General features: G+C 45.6%; 1 protein-coding gene across 2 annotated transcripts in view; it reads right to left on the bottom strand.

Annotated features, from left to right (window-relative positions):
* MED13L (mediator complex subunit 13L) overlaps window positions 1-17625 on the bottom strand; it is a 138281-nt gene extending 120656 nt beyond the window's left edge. Inside the window, exon 1 of one of the 2 annotated variants that reach the window (XM_083145597.1) lies at window positions 16807-17625. In XM_083145597.1, coding sequence (XP_083001723.1) covers window positions 16807-16878 — 72 coding nt within the window. In that variant the 5' untranslated portion in view covers window positions 16879-17625. The remainder of the gene's footprint in view (window positions 1-16806) is intronic. The other variant, XM_083145602.1, reaches the window with a different exon arrangement.
* Between the last annotated feature and the right edge of the window lie 1985 nt (window positions 17626-19610).

Here is a 19610-nt window from a genome sequence, read left to right as displayed (position 1 = left end):
ACCCCCATTGTCAACGCCAAACTGAAGCGTGGTGAGCGCAGCAAGCCCGCGAGGTGCAGCAGTACGCGTCCTCCGACCTTTACATACCCCCACTATCCACGTCGGCGTGAAGATGATTTTAGATAGTGTGGCGAGCGCAGTGAGCCTGAAGCGTGGTGAGCGCAGCGATCCCCACGAGGGGACGTGGAATACGAGCACGAAGCGTGGCGAGCGCAGCGAGCCCCGCGAGGGGATGCGGAATACATGTAAAATAAAGTAAAGTAATACATGTAAAGTAATCCGTGTACGCTGTCAGGGCTCGCTGCGCTCGCCACGCTTTGGGATCGGTGCGCTCGCCACACTATTTAAAATAAGCCTGCATTTTTTATTCTATTTGAAAAATGTGAGTTTTTGACCTAAAGTGAGACAGAGGGCAGTAGTCAATGCTGGGGGCGAGCTGTGACAGCGAGCAGGGCTGCCTGCTCGCCATCACAGCTCGCAGGGTCAGTATTCAACTGACCCCCTGCATACGCTGTTCCCCCTCAATCCGTTTTTGGAGGGAGGGGGAAAAAGGTGTATGCGGCCGCTAAAACAGCAACACTCGCGGCTAAATGCAGTGGACTCCCTACATTACCCACGAGCCTCGCTGTTTGGGGGAATCCTCGCCAACCTCTCACAGCGAGGATTCCCCCGGAACGTTGAATAGGGCAACAGGTGAGGGGGTAGGAGCTCCCCTCCGTTTAATCCCTCTCCGGCCGCATTGAATACACATCGGAGTCCAAATTTCGTAAGATTCTTTAAACACCTGTGTGTAATAAACTGGATAAAGAATCCGCAATTAGTTAATTTTATAGACAAAAAAAAAAAAACAATATTTAATAAACTATTTGTCAGACAGTCAAGATAGTTGGCAGAAATAGTTGTTTTGACTTCCTCTTAACTAAAAGATAAAAATTGGAAAAATCTGAGATACAGTATTATTGGGTGATCTGATGTGGAATAATCCTGTATTTTAGATTTTACTTTAAACACACCTCACCGAAATCTAATGTAGTTTACGCAAAGTGGGATTCTAACTTTCTATACGATTTTGACTATATCAAAAAATCTAAAGGTTTTCAGCCGATTCCATTTAGTGGAGATCAAACAGAAACATAGACTGTGCAGGCCAAACTATGGGTAGTACTCAATGCAGGTGCGAGAGGCCGGTGAGGGGGTTAAACGGCGGGGATCGCAGAAAACCAGCGATCCTCGCTGTTTAACCCCCGTGCCAGTCGCTCTCTGTGTCATAGGACAACGAGGATTCCCCCAAACAGCGAGGCTCGTGGCTAATGCAGGGAGCCTGCTGCATTTAGCCACACGTCTCGCTGCTTCTGCAGCAAAATACAGTTTTTGGAGTGAGGGGGAATCTGCGTATCTGGCGGGGGTCAGTTGAATAGTAATGGAGTGAGCAAATCGCACTTCTCTCTGTCACCACTCGCCCCCAGCATTGAATCCACCCCTATATAATACAGATCTGTATTACATAGTCAAAATCGAATGCGTTTTGCTTTTAGCGTGTTTCGATTCCAATCAAATCGCAAGGCAATTGTGCAGTGTACACTCTCTTTTGGATTTCAGTATCATCTGTATGCGGATGATACTCAGCTCTACCTATGCTCCCCGGACCTGTCCCCATCTGTATTGGGCTGTGGGTCTGGATGCCTTTCTGCTGTTTCATTTTGGATGTCATCTCACCACCTCAAACTGAATATCTCTAAAACAGAATTAATTATATTTCCACCAATAAATAGTATAGTCTCAACAGCTATAGTGATATCTGGTTGGTAACTGACAATCACTCCCACCACTCACGCTCGCTGCCTATGTGTCATTCATGACTCTGAACTTTCCTTTGTTCCCCATATTCAGTCTGCCTCGAAATCATGCCACGTGCACCTGATAAAACATTCAAAATTCGCCCTTACCCAACACAATACACTGCAAAAACTCTAATCCATACTCTCATCATCTCATGCATTGATTATTGCAATAGTCTCCTTATTGACCTCCCCTAATACAGACTCTCACCACTACAGTCCATCATGCACTGCGAGGATAATCTTCCTAGACAGACGCTCATCGTCTTCAAAGCTACTCTGTCAGTCACTCCATTGGCTACCTGTATTCTACCGTATTCAATACAAAATTATTTTACTTACACACGAAGCCTTAAATCAAACTACACCAACATACATCTCTTATCTCAAAATATCATCCAACCCGACCTCTTTGCTCCTCACAAGATCTACGGGTACTTGTGTATTATCAGGGCGCCCGGCAACTCTATGTTTTTAACGTAAGCTAAGCTACGTTGTCAGCGCTGTAATAATACAGGAGGCAGCAGGGTGGTGTGGTTTATACTTACCCTCCCCCGGCCAGGGCACCGTGTCGATCCCCGGTGACTCCCGGGCAGTCACATACAGTCCCCCTGCTCCAGCACTCGCAGCGGACGCTGTACGTAATTCAGCGTAGTGCCGCTGGCGCGCATCACATGTAGTGTTCCCGCTAGGCTGTTTTAGCGGGTCGCTGCGTCCTGCCCGATTTTTAATGGGCAAAATGCGCCCTGCCCCTCTAGCAGCGCCCCGCTAAATCAGCCTGCAGTCTGTCCCTTTGGAGTGCCCGGGCCGTCGCATCGCTGAAGGGGGCTTGCCCGGCCATGGCTACATCCTGGCAGCTCAGTGACGTAGTCATGGCCGGGCAAGCCCCCTTCAGCGATGCGGCGGCCCGGGCACGCCTCCCGCAGCGACGCGGCGGCCCGGACACGCCCCCCGCAGCGGCCCGGGCATGCCCCCCGCAGCGACGCGGCGGCCCAGGCACGCCCCCCGTGGTGGACCGGGCAGGCCCCCCGCAGCAACCCGGGCATGCCCCCCGCAGCGTCGCGGTGGCCCGGGCACGCCGCCCGCAGTGCCATCGGCGGCCCGGGCACGCCCCCTGTACTGACGTCGGGGTGCCCGGGCACGCCCCCTGTACTGACGTCGGCGTGCCCGGTCATTTCGTTCCTAGAAGGAACACTAACATGGTTTTCCTGCTCCCCCAGCGGCACTACGCTGAATTACATACAGCGTCCGTGGCGAGTGCCGGAGCAGGGGGGCTGAATGCGACTGTCGGGGAGTCACCGTCGAATCGACGCGGTGCCCGGGCCGGAGGAGGGTAAGTATAGACTAGCCATTTTACTCCCCACTATCCACGTCATCATGGAGATGATTTTATAAAGAGTGGCGAGCGCAGCGAGCCCCACGAGGGGACGCGTATCCGCGTGCGCTCACCACAATTTATAAAATCAACTCCACGTGGATACTGAGGGTATGACGTGGATAGTGGGGATATTAAGCCAGGGCTCTACAAATACCGGGGCGCAGGTCGCCATGGCAACCAGTTTCTGTCTCCTGGCAACCCCCCCCCCCCCCCCCCTGAGCAGCAGCGTGGGCAGCAGTGTCTGCACCTCCTTCCCCTCCTGAGCAGTTGCTGCGCTGCCGGACTCTTCGTTCCCCCCTCCTGATAGCAGCACGGGCAGCAGTGCCTGCCCCCTCCCGATCAACGGCAGCGCTGCCTGACTCCTCGTCTACCCCTCCTGATAGCGGTAGCGTGGACAGCAGTGTCTGCCCCCCCCCCCCTCTCCCCCTCCTGAGCAGCGGCAGCAATGCCGGACCCCTCGTCCACCCCTCCTGATAGCAGCAGCACGGGCAGCAGTACCTGTCCCCTCCCCCTCCTGAGCAGCAGCAGTGCAGCATGACTCCTCATCTACCCCTCCTGATAGCAGGAGCAGTGTCTGATCCCCCTTCTGAGTAGCGGCAGCACAGGTAGCAGTGTCTGTCGTCGTCCCCCTCTCCCCCTCCTGATCAGCGGCAGCGATGCCGGACTCCTTGCGCCCCCTCCTGATCAGCGGCATCGCTGCCTGACTCCTCGTCTCCGCCTCCTGATAGCGGCAGCACGGGCAGCAGCAGTGTCTGGCCTCTCTCCTCGCTGACAGGTCCTGGGCAGTGTGACTGTGTATTGATGGGGGTGTGAGGGAGGGGGTTGTGTGATGGGGCTATTACAGTCATCCGTGGTTGCACACTGATGAAGGGGTGTGCAGTGATGGGGGTGCATAGGTGATAAGGGGGGGGGATTGAAATGCATTGTGCAGCTGGAGGAGGGGGAGTGGCCAGCCTGCTGCATTTACAGGACTCTGTGGTCCATATGGTTTTCTACCACTGGCCCCCTTACAGCTGCCACATTGCATCCTCTGGGTGCCCCTTCACAGCATCACGGCAACTGCTGGCCCCCTGAAGTCCACCAGACTCCTATACCCGGCTCTCATCCCTGACACCCTGCTCTCATCCCCGTTGGAAAGTGGTGTGGGGGGTTGGGCAGTAGGCAGAAGATTTGCCTAGGGTGCAAAGAACCCTTGCACTGGCCCTGATTGGCCGATACTTTTATCCCTCTCCACTTCTCTTTCCATGACTGTCTTACCACATTTACACCAGCCCTAATAACCAGGTTTGTAGGCAGTGTAAACGGTCTTTCAACCTGGCAAGTGTTCCAAATTGAACATGGGTTCAACCCGAATTGCAGTGCAATGTAAACGCGACTCATTCACTGCAGTGGAGAAGCCGGAGCTGGGAGATGATCTTATCTCCCAGCACCGGCTCAGGCCCCGCCTATGGTAATGTCACCCACCCAGCAATGATCTAAATCAAAACGCACCGTGTATGGGCACCCTTAGTTTGCCTGGCTCCTACACTTTCAGAATGGCTGCTAGATTTTTAAAAAGTTGGCAAGCCCTGTATTAAGCATTGTGTATTTTTACGGCTCCAGAGCCACTTACGTAGTTTACGTAGCCACCATAGTGCTGTATTAGTATTCTCAATACACCACTATGTAAAGGGCGCCCTGATAATACACAAGTACCGATCTACTTCTCTCATCCACACTCATTACTCGCTCACATTCCCGTTTGCAGGACTTTTGTCGGGCTGCACCCACTCTGTGGAATGCTCTCCTATGCACAATAAGACTCTCCTCCAGTCTCCAAACCTACAAGCATTCCCTGAAAACTCACCTCTTCAGGCAAGCTTATCAAATTTCAGAACCAGCCAATTAACAGCTATATACACCATTCCTATCTAATCACATCCTTACTGTACAGTCCACACATATCCACTCTTTCACATTTTCCATCCTCCTGGCCAAACTGCTGGGTCACTGTATCTTACAGCACACTAGGAACCTTTGTATTCTGGTGGAACAAATGTCTATTTCCCTAAAGATTGTAATCTTGGGCGCAGGGCCCTCCTACCTTTGACCATCTGTAAATACCCAGGTGGTTGTATCACTGACTCCTATTGTAAAGTGCAATGGAATAAGCTGTGCTATATATGAACCCTATATAAATAAATAAAACACACACCTTAAGTCTAACTGCAAATGTTACATTCCCCCACCTGCAATGCAACACGGTTTTCTCTATTAACAAAAACGTGTTTTGCGATCCAGTATGAATTAGGCCCATAAATCTGGATTTAGGGGACAGAAGCAGCAGATTATTTTATTATTTTTTTTGCTGGGAAGGAGCAATTATTGTTGCATTATTTAAAAAAAGCAAGATACCAAATTATGCTGCTTTCCCACTGCAGACCAGTTTAAAGTACTGGTAATCTTAAATGGTATTTAAAACGGTATTCGCATTCCCACTGCAGCAGATTACCGTTTTAAATACCATTTAAGTACCATTCCCATTGCAGTGAACCGTGTAAAATGTAGAGTGCCTAACCCCCCCCCCAGGGCAGTGGGGAGGCAGCAGGGGTCCATGCAGGGTCCATGTGGGGTACAGGCAGTCCCAGTGTAATGAGTGCCTCATTATTATGCACGTGCACTCCTTACACATGCACAAAGTGAGAACTACTAGTTCTAATCAGGCACTGGGACTGCCTGGAGGCTAAATAACGTTTAAGAGGCATTCCCACTGCCTCTTAAACGTTATTTTAACTTGTAGGACTCTGCTTTAAAAACGGGTTGAAATACCATTTAACTTTAAACAGTATTTCAACTCTGGCACTTTCCCACTGCAGCCTTAAAACGGTAAATTGCGCTGAAAATCTGCAATTTACCGTTTTTTAGCTGCAGTGGGAAAGGGGCATTAGACAATGGTATGTATTCAATGCTGTTTGCGAGTGGTGACAGCGAGCAGGGCTTCCTGCTCGCTGTCACCACTCACCCTGACAGTATTCAACACTGCCTCCGCATCCGCCAATTCCCCCTCGCTCCGTTTTTTGAGCGAGGTGGAATTGGCGGATGCGGCTCCAGAAGCAGCGAGACCCGCGGCTAAAAACTGCGAGTTTTCTGCAGCAGCCGCGGGTCTCGCTGTTTTGGGGAATTCTCGCCGTCCTGTGACGGCGAGGATTTCCCCACAACGTTGAATAGTGAGAGCGGCCGGCGCGGGGGTTAAACAGCGAGGGTTTTCAGCAATCCTCGCTGTTTAACCCCCTCGCCGGCCGCTCGCTGCGGCATTGAATACATGCCATAGTCTGCAGTTTTAAGTTGTCAAACATCAATTTGATGTCCATATATTTAGAATATACTGTTATTATTAAATGCAGTTTGTCTACTAAAAGTCACTGACACCCCAACGCAGCACAGTGTGTGCAGCACTAAAGTATTTAGGAGTAGGTTCAATTCAGTACGCTATGAATAGCGTCAGGAGGGAGGGAAAATAGTTATTTATTTCGCTAATTCTAAAGCAATGTTACACAGACTTGTAAATGATTGCAATGATTGCCGCTTTCAAAAAAAAGAAATCCAAGTTCGCACAGCATCCTGCACCTAGGGCAAACTCAGAAGCTATTACATTTGCCCAATGCTCTTGAACCTTATTCATAATGGGAGTTCTTTAACCCCATGAGTGCTAAGTGAATTTGTCAATATTGGTATGAAAATTGGCAAACTATAATGTAATTTTTTTTTTTTTACTACACATTTTTATTTGAATTTATATAACAAATGTGAGTGAAGCTGATATTTTGTACACCTCTCAGAGCTGTTGGCACTCATAATTTGTGCATCTCTCAGAGATGCTGGCATTTTTAGAAGATAAGTTTGCGCACCTCTCAAAGAGAACTTGGGTTAAGGCTTTTTTTCTGTCAGTGTATTGTATGTCGTATCAGTCTGATAGGTAGATAAAATAGATAGAAAGTTTACTGCATAAGTGAATAGTCAGTCTTTAAAGTTAAAAAAAAAATCTGTAAGTGGAGTGTTGTATTCTTTATATTAAAGCCGGTATGGCTGTTTAGACTTTCCTGATTCTTACAAAAAAAAAAAATTAATATGTTTGTATTTTTCATGAAGACAGGTCTCATGCTTTGGTTTTTAGGTTAGACCATGTTTTTTAAAAGGCAGTTAATGCTGACACCACAAAGATGCCACAAGCCACTCACAGGCTCTGAGATTTAGTGTAGTACACATGTTCACCAGTGCTGCTGATTCAGGAAGCATGTGATACGACCAGTCCCCTGTGGCTTCTGTAACAGTTTTGCCTTTCCCGTTCAGATTTTTCTACAATTACTCTACATAAAATTGATAGAAAATATTTAAATTCTTACTTTGTAAATGTTATGCATTTCTTTAATATAATATAATTGTTGGTACGGTGAAAAACAAAATTATTTAGTGCCATTAGCGGAGAGCACAGAAAGACTCTAAAAACTAAAGGGTAGGGAAAAAAAAAAATCACCATTATTCCAGTATAAAAAAAAGTTTCATAAGCTGTTGTAGCTACAGTTTTATCCCAGTGTATAATATTTTTTATAGTATGGATATGGTAATCTTATATTTGGCATATAATATACCTGTGTATTTGTATAGAGGAGATGGGGAACGGCGGCACTCGAAAATAAAAGACCAAGCAGTTGGTGTATTTGTATATCCATTACTTTCCTGAGACATGCTTTGTCTGGAGTTCAAGGTTCTACATTTTTAAATGTTTTGTTTGTTCTTCCACTTTACTGTAGTTTATATTCTGTCATTTCTAGGTCCACATGTACCCGATTTTATTATGTCAGGTAAATATGTAGCATTTCACAAAGAAATGATTTCTAGAATAATAGCGCAAAAAGAGATTGTGCAGCTAAGGTCTTACTGAAATTAGTGTTTTTGTCAGTCACCAATAGTAAAATAATAGTGTAGAAAGTATCAATAAATACCCTTAAGCGCTACCTCCAGTTTCACATACACAAACCCTGCATTTAAGATGGAATATAATACATAACTTTGAAAGTACAGATAACTGCCGCTTCGTAAGTCCCAATAACGGAAACACCTTTCATAAATCTGAAAAGACAATCTTCAAATACCCCACAATTGGAGTTATGGAGATATAAACAAAAACAGCAATTGGTGCAATACGTCTTGAAGAAAATAGGGATCATTTTATTCAATGAGATACACTCACAATGGTGTGGTATATAAATCGCATGAAACAAATCCTCAAGGCAATAACAGCTGGGCTTTTCCAAATAACTTCAGCATCCCTTTAAGGGGTATGGTGTTTCTGAAATTATACAGGTCTCCAGAGACACCCTCACAGGATTTTAATAGGATGTATTGGAGACCGGAGAAGGAAAACACAATTGGTGCAATACTTCATAAACAACAACAAATTATTTATTTGTAGAATGCACTCACAAAGCTAGACAAAATACATAGGCATAAAATAGTGTCTATCAGGTAAATAATGCTGGGCCAGTCTCACACAAGTCCTCTCACCCATTGTAAAACATCTGCTCTAACCATTTTGTGATATACAATGGGGATCGAAAGTTTGGGCACCCCAGGCAAAAAATTATTTTAATGTGTAAAAAAAAAAAGCCAAGGAAAGATGGAAAAACCTCCAAAAGGCATCAAATTACAGATTAGACATTCTTCTAACAGGTCAAAAAAAAGTTAGATTTTATTTCCACTTTAAAAAAAAACAGAAAACCAAAAATGGCGTTTGCAAAAGTTTGGACACCCTGCAGAGTTAATACCTTGTACTGCCCCCTTTGGCAAGTATCACAGCTTGTATACGCTTTTTGTAGCAAGCCAAGATGCTTTCAATTCTTGTTTGAGGTATCTTCGCCCATTCTTCCTTACAAAAGTCTTCCAGTTCTTTGAGATTCCTAGGCTGTCTGACGCACTGCTCTTTTAAAAGGTCTATCCATAGATTTTCAATTATGCCCTGCAATATCTTCAGTTTACGCCTCTTTATGTAATCCACCGTGGATTTTGAGGTGTGTTTAGGATCATTATCCATTTGTAGAAGCCAGCCTCTCTTTAACTTCAGCTTTTTCACAGATGGCATCAAGTTAGCGTCCACAATTTACTGGAATCTTATTGAATCCATTTTTCCTTCTACTCATGAAATGTTCCCTGAACCACTGGCTGCAATACAACCCCCAAAGCATGATTGATCCACCCCCAGGCTTAACAGTTGGACAGAGGTTCTTTTCATTAAATTCTGTGCCCTTCCTTCTCCAAATGTACCTTTGCTACCAAGGGGGAGGTCACAAAACAGGGCCACCATTACCCAAAAGGGCCACCAATAAAGAAAACATTTCCGGATTAACGAGACCACAAATATTTGAAAAGGTTTGCGCTTTTATTTTATTCCCAAGTATTGAATATGAAACCTTTTCAAAAGTGCCTTCACATAAGACATGTACAACTTTTGTGAAAACTGTTGCTTGCAGTATACCTGAGCCATTGGTGTACCTAGACATGTAAAAGTGCACATAAAAATGCCCCAGAAGCTCCAATCAGCTGTTTTTTAAATATACCGGGTGAAACGTCAAACGAAGAACCCCAGAGTGGTTTGATTTTTGGGGGTATATGTCGAGTGAGTGAGTGAGTGAGTGAGTGAGTGAGTGAGTGAGCAGCAGGGCAGGATAAATAAGCCCTGATGTCCTCTGCGTGATAGGTACAGCAAACAATAGAGAGTCAGCAGCACTCACAGGATTTGTAGCAATAAAAGAAAGTACTGCTGCTCACAGCAGCTAAATCAAAGTTTCAGAATTTATTCTTACGTCACAATCCTGAGGCAAGATTAGTGTGATCACCTAACCACTTCATGGAACTCTTGGCGGTGTGGCATGGTGCTACATTCTGCAGAAAGATACACTTCCATGGGTCTCATGCGAACAATTCCTCGATGATGCGCAACAGTTTCACCTCCAGCACAGCTTCTTAAAACTTTCTGGCATTGATATTGCCATCAACGACAGCCAAACGTCCCACACCATGGTTGGTCATGCTGACCCACACCATCACTGGATGCTTAATAGCTGCTGTGGTGCTATCAGGCAAAAGAGCTTCCCCAGGCCGACACCAAACAAATTTCATACCATCACTCCCTTAGATGCTGATTTTGGTCCCGTAAGTCCAAATAATATTGTACCAGTCTTCTTCTGTCCACTCCTTGTGTGCCAGAGCCCGACCTATACGTTTCTGGTTTAGATAAAGCTTCTTTCTCTGGGTCCTAGCTTGCAAACAATTGTCACAAAGTTATTTTCGTATATGGTTCGGTCACAAACTTGGACACCACATTTTACATTATGTTGTTGATTTGTTGGCTTTTACAGACCTTCTGTGCTCATCTTGTTTTCTAAGCGTGGGCCGTTTCCCAGTTCTTGAGGTTGATTTAGTCGATTCACTGCTTGCAACCCTTATGCAGAGTTACCTTACACCTAACTTCTTCGCCCAACATCTTCGCAATTTCTTCGTATGTATAGCATTACTCACGAAGCGTTATGGGTTGCCACTCTTCCCAGGCAACCAGTCAACACATTTCGAGGTATTCTGAGCCATTTTAGACATTATTCACACTTTCAACACTTCTTCACTCTACACAAATAGCTGACTAAAACAATGATAAAATGGTTTGTAACGGTGGTCAAGGCCTTCCTGATTGGTTATTGCAACAAACACATGCACCCCATAATTGGTTGATTTAAATCACACAAATTATGTGTTGCTAGCACACGAAAATTTTAACTAAAAAAAACTGCATGGTGTAAACAGTTTATATATTGATTTTTAGAACAACAAATTTAAAGCATTAACATGACAAATCGTGTTAAAATAGTAATTCTAAACATCACTGATTAAAATATAAACATTAAAGTATTATATGTAATTTATCTGGCTGGCGGTGCAGTGGTTGAAAATCACTGGTGTAGATAGAAATAATGAATTAGCAAATAAAAATATTGTATCAGAAGCTTGTTGACATGGTGGTTAGTATTGCAGCTTTGCAGTGCTGATGGTAGGGAGTTAAATTCCAAGCAGGGTGGAGTCTGTAGGTTCTCCTTATGTTTGCATGGATTTCCTGCCAGAGTTCAACATATTAGTTAATAGACATCTGGCTTAGTTGGTCCTAGTGTGTGTGCTTGCCTATGTTAACAAAATATATTGTTCACCCCACTGGTGCAGCGATTAATATTCCTGGAAAAAAATAATTCTGTGTACATACCGGCCACTGGAGAATATATGGAGGCTATATTATTAACCATATTTATGATTTTAAATAGATAAATATATAGAATAGACAGATGGATAGGTCTCCATTGCAGACACAGTGATAATGCCATTACTGCAACCTGAGCTGCTTTATGGATCGGCAATTTGTATTCTGCTGACTTTCCTTTGATTACAGTTTTGTGCATAGTATGGCATATCCAGAAGTGAAGGTTTGCCTGTTTGCAAGTGTATCTTGTGAGAAGGCACAGTGTTCATATCCATATGAGTGCAAGCAACTACAGGAATACACACTGATGAAGTCTACTAAAATCAAAAATGAAGAGTTATAAATCCATTCATTTACAAGTCCAACAGAATTTCCAAGGAAAACACTAGACAAATGTAGCTAATGTGGCTCAAGGTTTTACAGATTTGTAAAGCTCTGAATAATGTAAAATTGATAGTTTAGTATTATGTTAAAAAATGCCACCCTAAAGCAAATATACAAAATGAGTTCTGGAGCCTCCTATTACAAACTCTCTTGCAACAAGAAAGGGGTTAAAAGAACAAGAGTTTAAATATTAATGACATGCAATTACCCATAGCACTAGTTGCTAAGGCAGGAGAGAATGTACAACACATTTTGGCAGCTCGTTCGGATTCCAGTATCATCACATAAGTTGTGTGTCGGCATCAGCATGTGAACATCTGTGATGTAATGCAGCATGGAAACGTACAATTGGCATGAACAAAAACCAAACCGATAAGACAATAACACATTTCTATGAAAAGATTGTAATAGCTCTAAAAAGATCTATAATGAAGACAAGGTGCTGCATAGAAGTAGACAACCTTGTGTATTTACATACGTAGACAATCTTAACACAGACAGCCAAGATTGTGGTGACTCAGAAAAGGCTGAGAACTCAGACAGGAGGCACTGCAACGCAGTGTCACACAGACAGCTTGAATTGATGCTTCTTCAGCATCAGTTAAACACAGCAACAAAGAAGATTTGTTTAAAGGAAAAGCTAGAAATGAATCCCCATATACATCAAGCACAATTTTTAACGCTATAGCTCCTTTTGTCCCTTCCAAGAGATATTGGGGGTCGATCCTAATAGGTGCGGTTGATTCGCGAGTGTGAATCATTACATCACCTGATGCACTTTACAGCACCTCCTAGGGTTGCGAGCAAATTTTAAGCAAATTCAGCCCATCGAAGGATGCGAGATCGGATTAATTCAATTGCCGTTGCCAGCATTTAAACAGCACCTTACACCCTTCGGAGCTAATAGCCGCAAATCGTATAGTGTGCACCCAGCTTTACAGAACATGACCTGCCTTCACCTGATTGTTTCAGAGGCACTTGCAAGCATTGGGTGTGAATTCAACTGTTTTAACAGCTGCAATAATAAATGGGCATTCGAAGGAGCAATTCAATCGTTCATTGTAAATGTATAGTTGATAAACCCATATAAACTCCTGGTTAGGTGCCTCCAACAGAGTTTTCGCACATTGTTTGCAACCTCAGGAGGTTGTGAATGGACCAACATTTGAATTTCTCCATCAGGCATCCACTAGTAGCAGTCGCCAGGGAAAACTCAGACATACGCAAAGATCACAGGATTTTTTACGTGTACGCGCATAATCCCGGGACTAGCGTATGTCTCAATGGCTCTACCTGGGATTTTAGTCAACTAAAATCCCGGGTCCTGCGCACCTGCAATGGACCCGGGATTTTTAAAAACCCGGAATTGTTCCGGGTTTAAAATCCCAGGTAGTATGTCTGAAAGGGGTATAACTGATACCCCTTTCACATCGCACTTTTAAAACGGTAAATTGCCGATTTTTTTTTCATTTTAAAACGTTTAAGCCTGCACTGTGAATGCACCAGAGCCGATTTACCGTTTAAAGTTAACTGGTATTTCGAACCGTGTAAAATGCAGAGTCCTACACGGTTCCTTGCCGTTTTTTGAGCAATGTGAATGTGTACAATGTGTCTGAAACGGTATTTCAGGCAAACAACACAAGCTACAGAGCAGTGATAGGCTGTCCCCTTTATAATGACAGGCAATGTTGACACTCTGGCTTGAAACGTGTTCGGGTTGAAACGGTTTGACTGCTATGTTGAATGAGACTTAACCGGTATTTAAAACGGTAATCTGCGGCAATGTTAAGGCTCTGACCCGTTTTAATTACCGTTTTAAAATACCGGTTTTTAAAACGTGTCGGCGATGTGAAAGGGGTATGAAACGCCCCTATGGTATCAAATTGAATTCCCTGCTAGATGAGGTAAGATAGGTACTTGCCACAAAATATATGGGGCCCCTTTTCAACTAGATATGCTATATTATCAAAAGTATTTGGGCAAACTTTTAAAACTATTTTGTTAATTATTGAATTCAGGTTTTTCAATCAGATATTATTAGCAAGTGGAAGTGTTTAGGAACAGCAGCAACTCAGTCACCAATCAGAAGACTATGTAAAATTACAGAGCTGGGACAACTACTACTAAGGCGCATGGTGTGTAAAAATCGCAAACTCTCATTATGCCAAAGCTGAAGAGTTCCAAAATGGCAGGGCATTAAAGTAAAGGTGGCCATACATCAGAAAGACCTGTCTTAAGGCCCCCTTAGATTTTGTCAGATTTTACCCAATTCAGATGGATTGGGTAAATTTATCTGACAAAACCTGATGTGCCTGATGCTGTAGGACCCGATGCACATTCCCGTGCGCATTGGGCCTAACCAAGAGATTGATCCTCCTGCACAAAAGATAAATCTCAAGTCAATCAGGTCCAACTTGTCCCTCAGACAATTTGGACAAGACAGCTGGCCATACATCTACAGATAGATTGTCAGATTTGGTAACTGCAAAATCTGGGTTTGAAGAATGCCAGGAGAATGTTATCTGCCTGAGTGCATTATGCAAACTGTATAGTTTGGTGGAGGAGGCATAACAGTATGGGGCTGTTTCTCAGAGTTTGAGCTAGGCCCCTTAAATCCAGTGAAGGGCAATCATAATGCTTCAGACATTTTCTTTGGGGCAACATTTTTTTTTTGGGGGGGGGGGGGGGGGGGGGCTTTTCTATTCCAATATGACTGTGCCCCAATGCTATCAAGACATAGTTCTAATCTAAAAACGGATATGGCTTCATTGGACAAATTACACTATTTATACTCCTCCAAGTAAATGATTAATCATTGGGAGGGGAACGCCAGAAATTCTGCACTGTCACAACATATTCCCTACCTCTTGGCCTGCTCGGGAACACAATACTAATTTCCTGTATTTATTAATAAAGTTTAGGAAAATACTGGAGCTCACCAAGGGCCAGATGTATCAAGCTTCAAAAAGTGATAAAATGGAGAGTGATAAACAGCCATCCAATCAGCTTCTAACTGCCATGTTACAAGCTGGGTTTGAAAAATTACAAGTAAGAGCTGATTGGCTGGTTGTTTATCACTTTTTGAAGCTTGATACATCAGGCCCTAAAGAATTTATTTTTTCATTGATAAAAACACAGAGGGGGGAATTCAATAGAATGTGATGTTGAACAGCGCCAGGAAGGAGCATCCGGAACTAGGAGATGGTGTTCAGTGCACCTACTACCAGGGGTTTAGCCATGCTAAATGGCATTTTTGTACAGGGCCTGATGCTGCTAGCGAACATGGTAAGCAATTGCAATACTAGTTTGATTGGATTTCTGCACACAGATAGGTGTGAGTAGAAATCCTCTAGTTGCGAGTTCACAGCACAGCTAATTGAATAGCTCTGGCAGTCAGTTACGTCACTATTCTAAATTGAATTCCCCCAAAGAATTTAAGTAAATGTAATCCCAAAACTAGAACACTGCCAAGCATTAGTCAATAGCTTTAGACCATTACATTGAATAGGGTCAAAAAGACCAATAAAACAGATGGTATGAGTGCTAAAGCAAAGTACTATAGGTAGAACAATGCACCACAAAAATGAAACAAAATGAATAAAATGTGAGCAAATCACACAATGACACAGTAAAAAAAAAAAAAAGGGAACAAGTGAGAAAGCCCTGGGATACGATGTTGGAGACTGATAATTTTAACAGTGAAACAGTGTGACAGCCTGTAAAGCATGAACAAGGACAATCACAAAAAAACACTTGCTTGGCCATGTGTGCTCAGGAATGCAGCATCAAGAGATGTCAACACAGGTATTCATCAAAGGGGATTCTTGTGACAACACAGATCTAATACTAGTGTATCCTACACCATCTTTATGATATAGTCGCGCACAATCCTCTAGGTAATATACAGAAACAGACATTAGCTAAGAAAGGAAAGAGTGACTGCCAACTACATACTCAAAGACATAACAAACAGTAAGAGGGTTAAAATGAGTTTCACAGGTACATTACACATAGAGGATATTACCAAGGAGAAAAGACAGGTATGGCGATCTCCAGGAGCACAATGTGCAGATGCCATTGTCAAAGAAAATACTTTGCACAGAGATGCTCTGCCATATACATGAATAAAGCGAAACTGCAAAACTGACATACAAATCAACAAAAGAACCACAACAAAGCAACTACATAGAAAGCATAAGGACAGTGCAACCTACTGCACACAATTGGAAGTCGTTTATAAGTGGCCTGTGCCAGGTGTTACAGCAACAACGTGTGTCAAAAATATGTCAAGGAAATAATTTGAATAATCATAAGGAAATAGGAGAATATAAAAAAATTAAGCATCCCAAGTTCCTATTGGAATTTCAAAGAGAAGGCAGTAGCACAGAGACTCCTAACACTACCAAATAGCACTCTGCTGCACAGGGGCAGTCTACCTGCTGCATGACATACAGTATACATTACTGAGACGTTAGTTGACAGTCCCCAGTGTGCATCATTACCAGTATCCAAGCGCAGAGTGACTGTCCCCAAGAACATGACACATACACTGGGAAATATGAATGGAGACAAAGTTACATGACAGATCCCTCATACATAACACACACCCCTCTATAGGCAGGTGCCTGGACTGGCACCCTACACATATACACACACATACCTCTATAGACAGGTGCCCATACAGGCACCCTACACCCACAGCCACCTCTATAGGCAGGTGCCCGGACTGGCATCCTACACACACACCTCTACATGCAGGTGCCCACACTGGCACACACTCTATAGGCAGCTACCCCCACTGGCACCATCACACACACTATAGGCAGTCTCCCACATACAAGTTACGGGTAGTACAGCACAGACATTATAGCTATACATCTCAGACCCAAGCACAGCACACTATAGACAGCACACACACGTATCATTACCAGGGAGAAGAGGTTAGAGTGACAATCCTCCAGGCTCGCCCCGTTGGCTGCCCAGTTCGTCGCAGCAGTCATGATCCTCCGGGTGCCTGGCTGCCAGTGCTGGGCATGTCTGAGACCTGAAACTCGGTGTCCGATGCGGAAGGGGCAGCCTAGGCCGATGCGTCGTGCAGTTGCGAATCACTCACTCACTGTGCCGGAGAGATGTGACCATGTCCTGGGCAGGGCCGGAGGTACAGCGGATCCGATAACCGGGACCGTCCTGTTAATCCGGCGCGGAGAAATGAGTCACCCGTGTGGGGGAGGGGCTGCTGGGGCCGGGGGAGAGGAAAGGAAGAGGAGGAGGAGGCGGCCTCCCCCTGCCTGTCAGGGAATGTAATGCCAGCACGGTGCCAGGGGGGGGCTACAGTGGGCTCCGCGGAGCAGCCAGGGGCCCCGGTGCTGCCCTCACCCCAGGCCCAGCCCACTGACTCCGTGCGCGGCGTCAGCGCCGCAGCCGTTCCAGACGCTCACACAGGGGGAGCGCTCCTCGCTGTCAGCGCAGGCGGGAGACACACAGCAGCCGGGGCTCGGGGGAGACCGCCCAGTGTCACAGTGGGAGGCCTCGGGGGCCTAGTCTGCCAGGGTCCTCCCTCCGCGCCGCCGGATCCGGGCCTTGCTTGCTGGGAGCTGTGCTCGGCCCGCGTCCCCGGGGGACTCGCTGTAGCACTCGGCTCCCGGACTCTCCGGCCGCCCGTCTCTCCCTCACCGCACACACTGACCGGAGCTTCGCCTCTCTGACAGCAGCAATGGCGTCCGGCCGCGACAACACGGACGGCGATTGGCAGGCGGCGCTCACGTGACGGGCTGGGGAGGGGGAGCCCGGGCTCTGAAGGTGTCTCGCGCCTGTGTGTCCCCCGCGGCTCCGGCAGAGGGCGCTGTGTGCATGGGAATCCTCAGTCCGGGGCTATGAATAATGTTATTGTCAGCGCGGCTATTGTTGGAGAATCATTAATAATATTAATGGCTTAATTACGATTGGGAGTAAGGAGATAAGCGATACTATTGAACGCGTCCGTAACACCCATCATGTCCTGCTATACTCTCCACTGTTCAATCAGCTCCTGTGCATATTTGGTATCACATGTATTTGTACAGTGCTGCACAATGGCAGCGAATGCAACAATGCGTGTGATGGGAAAATGTTCTATTGAAAAGCAAACAGTGGGGAAAAGGTCTCCGACCTGAAGGCTGCACTCCAAATGAGGAATATGACATTAGTGTTTTGGCATATTTTATATTTATATATGTATGTATATATATACTTCTTGGGCAGCAAGCAGGGACGTGCAGTCAGGGGAGGCAGTGCCTCACCTGTCATAAATGATTAAAAAAAAAATACAAATATATTTTAAACACATATACTGTGCAATAAGTATCTTATTTGTTTTTTTTTAATAATTCATGTGGTGGGACACTGTGGGGAGGCTGGGAGGCATCGGGACCTGTGCCTCCTGCTGACAATTGAAAATTGTCAGCTGCGGGGTGCAGAGCTTAGGACTTGCACAAAAAGTGGCTGGAAAGCCCATTAGAAAACAACGGGGAAGCGGCACCAACACATCTGCCTCAGTGACAGGGCTGTCACTGAGGCAGATGTGATAGGACAGCAGATACAGGCTGTCATACACTGACAGCCTGTGTCCGCTCTCAGAGCCAGCCCGATCTGCCGCGATTAGAGCCTGCAGCAGCGGGACCAGCCGGGGCACCAGTGACCAGACACCCCCTCCCCAGAAGGTATGACCTGTATTGTCGGGCACCGAAGGAGGTGGTAGCGGCATCTGCTATGTCAGAAATCCGCAGCAGTGATAATAGCGGGCAGCGGCGGCAGAGCTGGCCCTAGGCTGTGCTAGACTGCTGGAGGAGGTTTGGGGCACTTGTGGCTACCGCGATCGGGCAGCTCATTAAGCACTGAGCAGCCGGGAGCAGGGAAAAGCACAAGGGGACAGAGGCAGACTGAGCTCATGGTCCGGGACCATCCCCTGTGCAGAGGTGCATTAAGGAGGCAGCAGCAGTAGCAGCAGCAGCACAGGAGCTGCCACCATACCTGAAATCCATTCCTGCTGGTCAGTCCATCAGGCTGAATATGTTGTGGCAGCTGTAGTCTCCGGGAGCCTGGGCTGACTCACTGTAGGGGGAGGTGTAGCGCGCAGCTCCTCTCCTCCTGAGAAACTTGAATTGCTGCCTGGCAAGTGGGCTCCTCTTCTCCGCACACCATGCTGCATCCGCCCCCTCCTCATAATCTATCCTCCTGGCTACTACCCCACCACCACTCTCGGGCTATATGATGTAAGAGCCCCTGCAGAGCCGCTGTCTATGGTATACTGTCTCCACGTTTTTCCTATTTCAGTAGCACTCTTTCTCTCTCTCCACCTCTACCACATCTCTCTCTCCGTGCCCGCCCCCCCATGTTTCCCCACCCCCCTCTCTCTCTTCATATCTCCATCTCTACCCATGTGGCCTTAAGTGTATGTGTGTGTATAATATTGTATATTATAAAATCACAGATTGGGACCTTCTCCTGACCTCTGATCCCTGTCTCATCAACCTTTTATATGCAGCATGTTTGTTTGTTTTTTTTTTTTTTGTGTTAAGTTAAAAAAAAAAAAAAACATTAAAATTTAGCCTGCACCACCCCCTTCAACACAAATTCAGCTGCTGTACACGAGTATACAGGAGCCAAACCATTTTGCCTCATCAGGTTACCAATTTATCTTTAAATTAAAATGTTGTAACCTGCTGGCATTGTGTTGAGTGACTGTTTGGGCTAT

The sequence above is a fragment of the Crinia signifera genome, chromosome 1 (assembly GCF_055691185.1).
Source record: "Crinia signifera chromosome 1, ASM5569118v1, whole genome shotgun sequence".
In the NCBI taxonomy this organism is placed as follows: Eukaryota; Metazoa; Chordata; class Amphibia; order Anura; family Myobatrachidae; genus Crinia; species Crinia signifera.
This window is presented reverse-complemented; position numbering and strand designations above follow the sequence as displayed.